This window comes from Corylus avellana, chromosome ca2 (assembly GCF_901000735.1).
Source record: "Corylus avellana chromosome ca2, CavTom2PMs-1.0".
NCBI lineage: Eukaryota > Viridiplantae > Streptophyta > Magnoliopsida > Fagales > Betulaceae > Corylus > Corylus avellana.
The window spans coordinates 34,800,651-34,813,258 of NC_081542.1; the positions used below are offsets into that span (position 1 = coordinate 34,800,651).

Genomic DNA, 12,608 nt, shown 5'->3' on the forward strand with positions numbered 1-12,608 from the left:
ATTTTTTAAATTATTGAATTTTTTTAATATTAAATGAATTTTATATTATTTCTTTTAAAAAATTATTTTTTTATTGCCCTAAACGACCCCAAACTGGGTCGTTTTGGGCTACCGCATGGTGCGGTATTTTTTCACTACCACACCTAAGCCGGATCCCTTTTTGAAAGAGCGCTACTGGATCTAGGAGCAGGGGTTAATTTGCTGCCTTACACTATATATGAGACACTGGGTTTGGGGGAGCTTCAACCAACCTCGATCACCTTGCAATTGGCAGACAGAAGTATCAAAAGACCAAGAAGTATACTTGAGGATGTTTTGGTAAAGGTAGGTATTTTTATTTTAACTGCTAATTTTATTGTATTGGATGTGGAAGAATCTCCTATGCCATCACCTTTACCTATTATCTTAGGAAGACCCTTTCTGAGAACTATCGATACTATAATAGTTGTGAAAAAGGGTATTGTGAATATGGAGGTGAATGGTGAGACAATATAGTTCAAAATATTTGATGCATTGAAATCACCTCAAGATGATTTCGAATGTTTTGATGTTTGTATAATCCAAGGTGTTAGTGAGACAGTTTTGTAGGACCGACATAAATATCCATTGAAGACTCCCCTCACTCACAAGTTCACAAGGCGAAACATTATGCCAATCTATGCAGATGTTATTGAGGACATCATTGAAGCAGAGCACTCCCTTGAACCCTTTCCATCATATCCAAGTGCTAAGAGGAAGCTACAGCTGCATTAACTAGAAGAATTGCGGTATGAAGCAAATGGGGATACCAAGCTCCACAAGAAAAGACCCAAGGCTTATCATCATAAGAAGCATGTCAAAAAGAGTTTTATGAGGGACATAAATTGTTGACCTATACTTCAAAATTAAGTCCTGTCCCAGCAACACCAAGAGCACTTGAACCACAGTCTGTGGAGTTCAAGTGCATCTCCCCACACTAGTAGCACTGCAGCTACTAGTAAAAGCATTTGAGCAGTCTAGGGGCTCAAGCGCATCTCCTCAAAACAGTGGTACTGAGGCCATTGAAGGTGGTACAATTCTCTATCCCTTAGTTTCTTTTCCATTGTGTCCAAACTTTTCCTAATTTCCTGTAGTGCTTTGCGTGTTTTTACTTATATTTTGTGTTTGTTTTGTTTCTTTTTATTTCAAAAAGTTGCTGTTCATTTTGTATTTTTATTCCAAAAAAAAAAAAAAAAAAAATTGCTTTACATGCTGTTACTGTGATCGACTGTAACCTGTGTGCAAACGAGCCCAGGGCCCAACTTTTGGCTGTGTTACTCTCTGGTACTGCGATCGAGTGCACCTTGCGTGCGTTCGAGCAAGGTGCGCCGTACACACCCCCATTTCTCCCCTGCACTGTACACACCCCTCACTTCTCCCTTGCGCCATACACACCCCCAGCACCTTCACCCTCACTTAACCGGCGCACCACCACTCTCACCTCACCTCCACCAGTTTTCACCCCCCACTACCACACCTCCACGACTCCATTCTCCCCTACGGCCACTACCTGCACCACACAACACTCACACCCATTCCACCCATCACCCATCAGCACTCCAACTTCCCCTTATACCCACTCTACATTTTTTTTCAATTTTTTTTTTTTTTTTGCAAATTATGGGTGTTTCACCACCCATATTTGCCTTTGTGGTTGGATTTTCATTCTTTTGCAGGGGGTTTGGGCAAGTTCTACTGTGGTTTTGAACCCTTGGTCGTACCATTGCACACCAAGTGTTCGACAGAATTCCTGAACCAAGTTCATCATGCTGAAAACTCGAGCTTCATCCTCTCGGGGCTCTGATTCCCAAGCCATTTCCTCCCCACCCACTTTTGAGGAGCGGGAGCTGTTGTTTGAAACGACTTTTGCCATCCGAGATGATTTTGAACACCTTGAAGCTACTCAATGGGCGGTCGCAGAGTTCAAGCGCCGGGGGCTAAAGAAGCTATTCAAGCCAGTCACCTCCACTCCATACAAAAAATTGGTGACCGAGTTCTATGCACACCTGTCTCATGATTGCAACAGGCTGGCTGCTCTATCTTCCACAGTTCATGGTCGAGCTATTTAAGTAATTAAGGCTGACACTGCCGCTGCTCTCCAATCCAATGATGAACACCCTCTAGAAGAAGCGCAGCTTGAAGAGCAGCCTCCCAAATTCTATGTAGTGGAAATCATTGAAGACATGTGTCTAGGGTGATATGCCGACACTCACCATAATGCCAGCAGCCGGTCCAAGCTTCCTCCATAGCTCTGGTTTGTGGACTCTATTTTGCACCGCAATGCTTTTCCCCTGGGGCACAAGACTCAAAGGCGGGACCAATTCTTACAAACACTCTACGCCTTTCATAAAGGTGCCTGGTGTTCCATTCCTCACATCGTATGGAACCAAATTCACAAGTTTTGGAATGGAGTGAATGTCGGGGGAGCTGAGTATACCCACTCATGGGGGCTGCCTTTTCCATACTTAATCACTTACGTCCTCCGGAAAAAGGGCATCAAGGGCACTGCAATAGATGAGCTAGTCACCACTACCCTAAAGTTTGGCATTCGCCAATGGAACCAAAGCTGCTCCCACATTCCCAAAGTACCTCAAGCACCAATAGCTGAAGCGGAAGAGTTTGAGGCAGAGCCGATGGCCGAAGATGAACCTGAAGTTGAGCCGGAAGCAGCAGAGAAGGAGGCCCTTGTCACTCTACGTGCAGCATAGTATCACTCCATCAGTGAAGAAGTGGCAAGGCTTCGGCGAGAGTTAGCTAATCAAAGACAAAAGGTTCTGGAGGATAAAGTCTTGATGGACCAAAGACTAGCTGCCCTAGAAGAACTGATGCGGTCCATTCTTAGCCGTTTGCCACCACCATCTAGAGCATCTTCTTTGGGACAGCATTGAGAGGGGACCCACCGTCTGGCTGAAGACGTTAAACTTAGCACTCATGGGAGGCACCCCATAGTTTATCTTGTTATTTTGTTTTCGTTGTTTTTCACTTCATCTTTATATTTATCTTTAGTTTTGTTTCATTTTACTTGTTTTCGTGTTCTTTTATTTTGAAGGGACAAGTGTGCTTCGATTCAAGTTTGGGGGTGTGCTATGAGCAATGCTTTTTCAGACCATGCTGTCCATATCCCGGGTAAATTCTTTCTATGTTTTAGACACATTGGAGACAATGTGTCATTTAAGTTTGGGGGTATAGGAACACTCTACACACACTTTGTCACAGTTTCATGTTATATGTTTCGTTTGTTTGTTGTTAAAAAAAAAAAAAAAAAAAAAAAGCCTTAAAATTTTGGTTAATCTAAGAGAATTGTGGTTTGATTTCATTAGTGAGCTTAAAATTTTGAACACATGATCTGATGATAGAATTTGTTAAGTTGGTTACTTGCTTAGGACAGTTGAGAAATTTCATATTTGATCTAATCACACAAGCACATCAACACATAATTTGTGGGGTATGACATGAAAGTCTGATGTGTGTGTTTTTATGTATAGGGTGCAACTGGATGATTTATTAGATGATACTTTTGGGCATATATATATATATATATGTGTGTGTGTGTGTGTGTGTGTGTGTGTGTGCGTGTGCGTGTGTGTGTGTGCGCGCGTGTGTGATAAAAAAAATAAAATAAAATAATATGATCATTGATAAGCTTTTCACTGAGTAACTGGACCTCTTGCCTCAAAGCATTGAGTGTTCACGTCAAAAGGTGAAAAATTTTGATTAGGTTAATGTCCTCGTTAGTCTGGTTTCGTAGCCTTTTTGACTCGAATTAGTAAGTCATTTGGGTGTCTCTACACCTAATGCCCTAAAACCATCTGGTTTGGAAGTCATTGACTTAACACTCGTTACATGGATCAATTAAAAAGCTTAAGGGAACCAAACATTACACAACTGGACGAGAAAAAAAAGATAAGAAAAAGAAAATTATGCCATTGTTGTTCATTCTAATAGGGATTTCAGTGAACTTTGAGATATGGAGACATTGTACATTGGAAATACTTGGAAGCCTCATAATTTTGTGTTAGTTCATTTTACACTGTTTTCAAACTTGTGATGTTTTAGCATGTCCTTTGTAAGTAATTGAACTTTGAGATTCCAATTCATTGTGAAGATGGAGTTCATCTTTTTAAGCTTGCTAATGAATAAAAATCATGATCTTAAAGTGATACTTTAATTTTTGGGATAATATGAACTATGCATGATGTTTGTGGGTAACATTCCTGAAAAACCCTCACGAGACTTCACTCGTCCTCTAGGGAATTCCTAGGAGTTTAAAAGGCTTGTTGCATATACTGAATGCAATCGTACATCTCACGAAAGATGAATTTATCTTTTTGTTTTTAGTTTTTCCATTTAGTTTTTAGTTTTGTATTGCTAAGGAACTAGCAATATGTAAGCTTGGGGGTGTGTTAAGTGCCAAAATATTCATATTTTAGCCCTTAATTTACATTTGTTAATACTTTAGTTTTGGTTAATTTATGTCATTTTAGTTCTTTTATGTGTTTTCTTTGTTTTTGTAGGTCCTTGGAAGGAAAGGAGGCAATCTCAGAAGTTTCGGGCTTAAAGAGCGATTTTGAAGAAAATTGGAGGCTCTGGTAGTGCGGTCGATCGCAGGGGAGCTGCAATCAAGCGCACTACATGCGAAGACCACGAGCGCATGGCACTTGCGATCGAGTGCCCAGCATGAGAGGATTGATCACACACGGGCTGCGATCGAGCGCACCTGTGCGTGATGAGCAAGTCAGCCGCCAGCCTTGATATGGAAAGTATAATTTCTATGGTTTTGTAACTTTGTGCGAACTAGGGCTCAAACCCTATGATTTTTAGGGTTTCTAGAGTATTCCTAAGGCTTATAAATAGACCCTTAAACATCTAGAATAGACACACAATTTCTAAGGAGAAGAATTGAAGCTCTTCAAGTTCAAGTTTCGGGTTTATTCTTTTCCTTTCTTTTTATTTTATGAAGATGTTTAACATCAAACTTATGTGTAACTAATTTACTTAGTAGGGCTAGATTGAAGCCCTAATTATATTTAGTTAATATTCAATATTGGCGCCTTTGCGATGATCATATTATGATATTTAACTTGATTAATTTCTGCTTTCATAAATTTCTCATATGTGTTTGCCTGATCAACATATACATATAGTATGGACTAGTTAGTTAAATTAATTTAGATGACTGAGTCCTGGATTTAATAAAAGTAACAAAAGAAATTCACACCGAGTTCTTGGGTTAATCAACATGGAGAACCGGGAGTATACACCCATGCCTTAGGTCTCATGTGTTTGTCGATTTTCACAGAATCATGCTTTCTTAAAGAACAACTTAAATATACACTCATGCTAAATCCTTTAAAAAAAAAAAGAATTAGAGTATAAACTCATACCTAACTCATTGCTTAGGAAAATTTATAGCTTAAGGAGTATACACTCATGCCCTTAGGTTGACAAACATTAGATATACATAACATGAACAAAATATTGGTATATTGTTATATTATCTAAATATAATTAGTGGTGGATATCAAAGCCCTGCCTTTTTATTATTATCAAATCAAAATCAATCTTTATTTTGTTTTACTTAAGGAATTTATTTAAAGTAAAATTTAGCAATCCTCGTGGGAATGATCACGTACTTGCATCATATACTACTATGTTGATCTTGTGCACTTGTGGGTAAAACATACAATTATTTGCCATTAATTTAGGTAGATATTTGCACAACATATTTTATAAACAATCTTAATGTTTCCACCACTTAGTATCATCTTTTTGAGGTGTAGAGATCCGTGAGTATTGTTCCCCGCGGAATAAGGCTGTAAGATTAACTGTGGAATTAATTATCAATTAATTAATTTTCGGGGCGTTACAAATATCCGGGCACTTCCGAGCAACGTCATGAGGAATGCTCTGCACGCCACCTCATCGGGAATTCCGTGGAGATCTAAATGGGTCCGGAAGCTTTCAAAATGTTCCATGGGGTCGCCAATGCCAGAATAACTAGCAAATTGAGGGGTTTTAAACTTGTCAGGTAAACGGAATTCCGTTGCCTGTTTGGTAAAGGGTGAATCGGTACCCTGTAGCAATTTATTCGCCAAAGAGGCTTGTCCTTCCTCTTTGCGCTCATCTCCGGGTACCTCTGTTCGAGTTCTACCGTGATCTGGTTTAGATCTCCCGTATTTTGGTTGCCCGGAGCTTGGTTGTTTGGAACTGGGTTGCCCGGATCATGATGGTTGCTCTCCGGTCTTCCACCCAACGGCAGTGCTTGCCTGACGTTATCCTCCTGATGATCATGATCGTTGACGTGGTTGTTCAGCTCGCCTTATGCTTCAACTCGTGGTTCTCGGTTTGTGACAGAGCGAGATGGTCCCGGGGACCGGCCTCGCAGTTCTTCATTTTGTCTCCTTAAGGCTTCAACTTCAGTCTCTAGTTTTGCTACGCGATCCGAGTTTCTCCCACCTGAAGGACGTGGCGGAGGCGAATTGACTTGGCCTGGATTTGGTTGATTAACCACGATCCCCGGTCTTCTTCGTCGTCGATTAATTTGACTTTCGGATAGTGTGTTGGCCACCATTACAGATTATTATTATTATTATTATTTAATGGAAAAACTAAAGCATTTTCCACATACGGCGCCAAAGCAATTTTCAGTCGTATGCGAAAATTGGCTCCGAAGTAGTCTCCGTATAGTGGTTCGCTACACCCTTTTCCCGTGGATTTGGGCCCTTGTTGCAATGGGCCTGGTTGGCCCTTTGAGTTGATGGGGTTTTAAAATGCAGTAAACAAGCAAACCAGAATTAGAGTGGTTTGGCCCCATATGAGCAGCCGTCCACTATGAGAATTGCTACGGTCTTATTCAAAATATTGACAAGATTACAACATTAACTCTCTCTTATTTCTTTCCCTTCCTTTCTCTCTCTTAGTTGCCTTCTTATTTTATGATCCCTTTCTTCATTCTTCTTTCTTCTTTTTATAGGCTTCTTCACTGTGCCCGGATGTGGCCTTGCCAACTCATTCTCCTTTCATTCTATTTCTTTAATAATTAATATGACTAAGCCTAGGATTAATAAATTAAACTAGGGGTCAAGGGAATAAAGGGAAAGAATTAGTGGGGAGACCTCTGACACGAGTGCTGCTTAGGCCGGTGCAGCATATAAATTAATATTTTCCTGATTGTGCCCTTTATTATTCCTGTCGGATCCCTTTCTAGCTATCAAACCTGTCCCGGATGTCCATTGCGTGGATGGGCATACCCGAGTGTTGAGCACCATGTCCCGGGCGCGTTTCTTTCGGGTGTACTTAATATTCATTGGGCTTAATGCCTTGGTTCCATTTATAGATGACCCGTCTATTTATATCTTGGGCTAATTTATTGGCCCAAGTTTGTCTAGGCCCAAAAATGGGAATTATCTCTAACAATTCTCATATACTAATAAAAAAAAAATTATGAATTTTTATATCTTTTAATTCTAAAAGACATGACAATTTTATAAATTAAATTGGAGAAAAATTCATCTGATTACCAATTTGAAAGAAAACTCTATCGTATAATTACACTAAGGATCGGCCTGTCTTGGTGTCCGGTGATAGTTTGGTGGTCTAAAAGGCATCTTTATCTTCGTCTCGCCAAAGTAACCTAAGATGCTCATGATCTCCATTGAACCCTACTTTATCGTAAAGGAAAAATATCATATGGATATATGCCTTTCAAAGAATAAAGCTTGTAAGCAGTAAATGAAATACTTTATTATAATTCTCTAATGCATTGTTCGTCCATGTATGGAATAAGAATTTTACAACTTGAAGTTTACGTTCAACTAGTTGCTTCTATCATGCATAATATTCTTGAATTTTTTGTTCGTTTCACATTTCAGCATAATTGTCCATTTAGAACCACTTGACCATGTATAATTACAACACGAAACTGAATACTTATTGATGGGAATTGAGGTGGATGTACACCCCACCACAGGGGTGGGGTGGACTACGTCCCTATGAACGGCAAGGGCAGATGATCAAGAGACTGCACTAAGGGTGGCCTTCTCTCTGTAAGGCCTCATTTGATTCGCAGAATGGGTATTCTATTATGAAAATGATTACTTATTACTAGAAATGAAAGATGGAATAATAAATAGTTATTCTTATTCTTTAATTTGGTGACAACACAAACTTTATAATTGAAATTGAACCAACTAAAAAAACCTATATGATTTTTTATTTTTTCAAAATCCAGATTTAAAAAAAATAAAAAAATAAAAAATGGCAACGTTGAATCTATGGTGGTCGGCCACCCACAATTTCAACGCTTGCTTTTGCGCTTTTTTTTTTTTTTTTTTTTTTTTAGTTTGAAAGAAAATTATAAAAAATAAAAAGTTTTCGAAAAAACTTAATCTCTTCATAAGAGAATAGTTATTTTGTAGTTAAGAGAATAACTATTCTTAGGAATATGTCCTTACCAAATAAATAAATAACTATTCCATGGGTCTTAGGGCCGCAAACCAAACGGACCCTAAGAGTAGAGGGTGCAAAGGTTGGCCGCCGGAGTGGATCTCTATCCAAATCACTCATCTTGACCCTATTTTTTTCTTTTTCTTTCCCAACATAATTGTATATGTACACCTGACATGTTTTTATTGGATTGAGGTGGAAAATGACATTATAACCTGCACTTTTACAATCAAAAGAAGAAGCTAATATTGTAGCCAAAACTCAGAATAATAAACTATATATGTATATAGCTCCACGCAAATGACATATTTGACCCTGACTTGCTATAAAAGCATTGCTGCATGCCAGAACAAGAAGAAGAAGAAAAGATGGGGGCCGGTTGGGGGTGTACACAGCAACGGCTGGAAACACCAGTAGAAGCAAAGCCACCTGAGACAGCACCACCATTGAAAGAAGAGAGCACCAATTCTCCGGTTCGCATGCAAACTTTTCCATATTTTCAGTAATTTTTCATTAATTTTTAGGTTTTCAATTCATCAAATGATTACTTCATTTTAGGAAAATCTCATCAAATTTTATGAATAAAAGCAAAACCATCACCAACTTCGTAGTTTTGGATTGTTTTAATTTATTTTCCTTTTTCATTTCTTCTTTTTTCTTTTTTGGTTCATCATCTTCCTTGTTATTATTATCAAAGGAGGATTGGGTTGATAAGAAATCCAACAACAACTGCTTCTTCTTGTATGCAAAAAATCTGAAAATCACTTGGGCTGATTCGGCTGGAGACAATGGTTATTGGCGCTGGTCAAAGATTGAAGAAACAAGGTAAATAATTTCATGTCAAACCTAAAGTGTCAGATCAAACACCGGTAAGGGACTTGATCGTGGTGGCATCCCCATCAAGTCTAACGCCCACAGATACGTATGGAAGGATTGCTTTGTACGGGTTTGAAGTTTACAAGTAACCCTACTTTAGAAGAAGGATTTCTTGTCATTTAAAAAATTAAAAAAAAAATACTCATCTGTGCATGTCTTTTACCGTACAATTGCTATAATTCTATGTCAAACATAAAGGGTTAGATCAAGTGGTAAGGGACTTGGTCTTGGTGGCATCCCCATCAAGTCTACGCTCACAGATCCGTGTGGATCTGAGGATACTTTATACGAGTCCGGCCAAAGTCTACCCGACAGAAGTGGGTATACACGAAGTAACCCTACTTCAAAAGGGTTTCACGTCATAAAAAATAAAAAATAAAAAGTTGAAAAAAATTAAAAAATAAAAATAAAAATCACTCTTTTATGCATGTATTTTACCGTTCAATTGCTATGATCCTGCAGTAATACAATGGTTGATGCTGCTGAACTATTACATGTTTGTTGGCTAGAAGTGCATGGAAAATTTGAGACACGACAGCTATCACCAGGAACTACATATGAAGTAGCATTTGTGATAATGTTGAAAGATCCAGCTTGTGGATGGGAAGTTCCGGTGAATGTGAGACTTGTTCTACCGGATGGAAACAAACAAGAACGAAAAGAAAATTTGATGAAAAGACCAAGAGGGGAATGGATAGAGATCCCGGTAGGTGAGTTTGTAGTAGAAGAGGCCGGATACATAGAATTTTCAATGTATGAATATGAAGGTGGCAAATGGAAGGGAGGGCTTGTCATCAAAGGTGTTGCAATTCGCCCCAAGAATTAGGTTCTACAATAACCGACAACATAATTCAACCACTGTCGACTTTTCCATATAAATGGAGTTTATGATCATCGGAGCACGCAGATTCAATCTTTTTTGTTTTGTTTTAAGGTAGATATGGCTTCTTTGTCCGGGCGAAATCATAGTAACATTAACCCACTTGAACCTCAACAGGGACTCAGATGGTCAGCAAACCGAGGTGAGCCATAGTGTGACCAACCCTACTAGGGTATTACTGGGACTCAAGGCGATTTATACTATCAATTAGATATGAGGATTCTCATTGCAGGAGAAAATTTAATATTAGTCATTTATTGACTAGAAATTTGTTACTGCTATAATATGGGAAATCTTTGAAAAAATCATTACGTAAAGTTTCTTCTGTCATAATTTGGACTGTTTTAAACATGAAATAGGTTAATGAACTACGATTAAGGTAAACCTTGGAGTAATTAAGAGGTAAAAGTTGTACCATTTCAAGCAAATGACAATAGGGTATTATATGATGAGAACGGTAATTTCAAGGTCGAGATAACTTTAGATGAAAACACTCTTTCATAAACATGAAATTTGCACAACTCTAATTCTTCATTCTTTTGATAATATAATATAAAATTGTTAAATCATCATTTATTTTAAAAATTTAAGGTAAAAAGAATAGATAAATTTAATCATTTAATCAATATTTTAACAATAATTAATTTAATTTTAGTCGCAAATTGTTCTGCAACAACAAAATTTTTTTGAGAATCATCGACCGGCAAAATCTAAATATTATTTATGATAATAAGAGAATTGGTATATGAGAATTTTGATTGACATTCCTAACAACCTAATTAGACAGCAAGTTTAACATCATCTTTTTTTTTTCTTTTTTTTTTAATGACTAAAACAATGCTAAATGTGGTTTTTTCTTCCACTTTTCATATTACTGTCATACAACTGACAATGTGGCGATTACAACCGATTAAAATGGAATGCATACCAGAAAGGTAATCCACCAGTGAGAACCAAATTCATCAAAACTGGTAAGAAGCTCAGGCTGAATGATATTGGGAATCAAAAACTTGTAAACTATCTTTGGCTTAATTTATGTTGCAACATTAAAACCCATAATAGAATTAACAGAAAAAGTACAGACAGAAATTCACAGCATATGCTCAATATAACGATCCTTTAAGAGCATTCCATACATATTCAAGATGTAAATGTCAAACACCCAAAATAAGAAAACGAGGTTAAAACAGCCAAACCCACTAGAACCCAATAAGAGTTTTTGGCACAACACGGCATCAATCATCATAGTAGCCTCGATACATGGTCACCGGATCCTCATATAGTGTCTCTGAACATGCATTAACAACATCATCTACACGATTGTACTTGTAGAGTTTGCCACAACCGTGCAGCAAATTTATGAGTCTACGGTCTCAGTAAGTATAGAAATTATTGACTTTTCACAATGAGCCAACCTCTCACTCCTACGTAAGTTTACAATAACAACTAAATTGGTTTTAGCATATCAAAATATGGCATAGCCAATAAGGTAAACACCGTAGTTTTGATAGTCATGTGGAAATATACTAGTTAGCTATGAATGTTGATGTAAGCCCGATCTCCTGCTCGAAACATACACATATAAACCCATCTAATTCATTCGTACATATATATTATATAACTTAGCTATACCCATAGGCATGCATTCATTATTTTGGGTGAACACGGCTTATAAGCATATATAAGCAATAAAATATATAATGAAAGTCATTGTGTGCAGTCTAGCTATAACGGTATATATATACTCTGTTCCATTCGGTCACATATGCATATTGATACATCCAGTACAAAAATCTCATGTAAGGCATCATAAAGCATCATATGCAATCTAGCTATAGCGGTATACATATACTCTATTCCATTTAGTTACATATGCATACTGATGCGTCTAGCATGAAATTCCACTTAAATCATATTGTAAAACGTTATCAAACATAATCACTTATGCATAGGTTTTAGTGAGGATCTCAAGACAAATGCAGTCATTTGGTGTAATGATAGTGATAAGGTTAACACTTAGGGACTCATAGCAAGATTTTGGAGGCCGTTTATCGTAATTAGTATTTTTAGATGACATAGCAGACTTAAAGTTTTGAAACATGTGTATATATATGGGAAAAATACACTTTATTCCCCTGAACTATCTACCCATTTGCACTTTTAACCCAAATATTTAAAAAGTGATACTTTACCCCCTCAAAGTATCTGACATTAACACTTAACCCCTATAAAATACACTTTACCCCCCTGAATTATTTTGAGTTGACACTTTACCCACCTGAGTTGACACTTTATCCCCCCAAAACTTAGTTACTTCGAGGGGGTAAAGTGTCAACTCAAAATACTTCAAGGGGGTAAAGTGTCTTTCATGGGGTCAAGTGTCAATGTC

At 37.8% G+C, this 12,608-nt stretch overlaps 1 protein-coding gene across 1 annotated transcript; it reads left to right on the forward strand.

Moving 5' to 3' along the window:
* The first annotated feature begins 8,831 nt into the window (after window positions 1-8,831).
* LOC132169647 (protein PHLOEM PROTEIN 2-LIKE A1) lies at window positions 8,832-10,503 on the forward strand. Its single transcript, XM_059580647.1, has 3 exons — window positions 8,832-8,936; window positions 9,161-9,288; window positions 9,802-10,503. Exons 1-3 carry the CDS (start codon window positions 8,832-8,834, stop codon window positions 10,163-10,165), a joined length of 597 nt encoding a protein of 198 aa, XP_059436630.1. The 3' UTR covers window positions 10,166-10,503.
* Window positions 10,504-12,608: the final 2,105 nt, after the last annotated feature.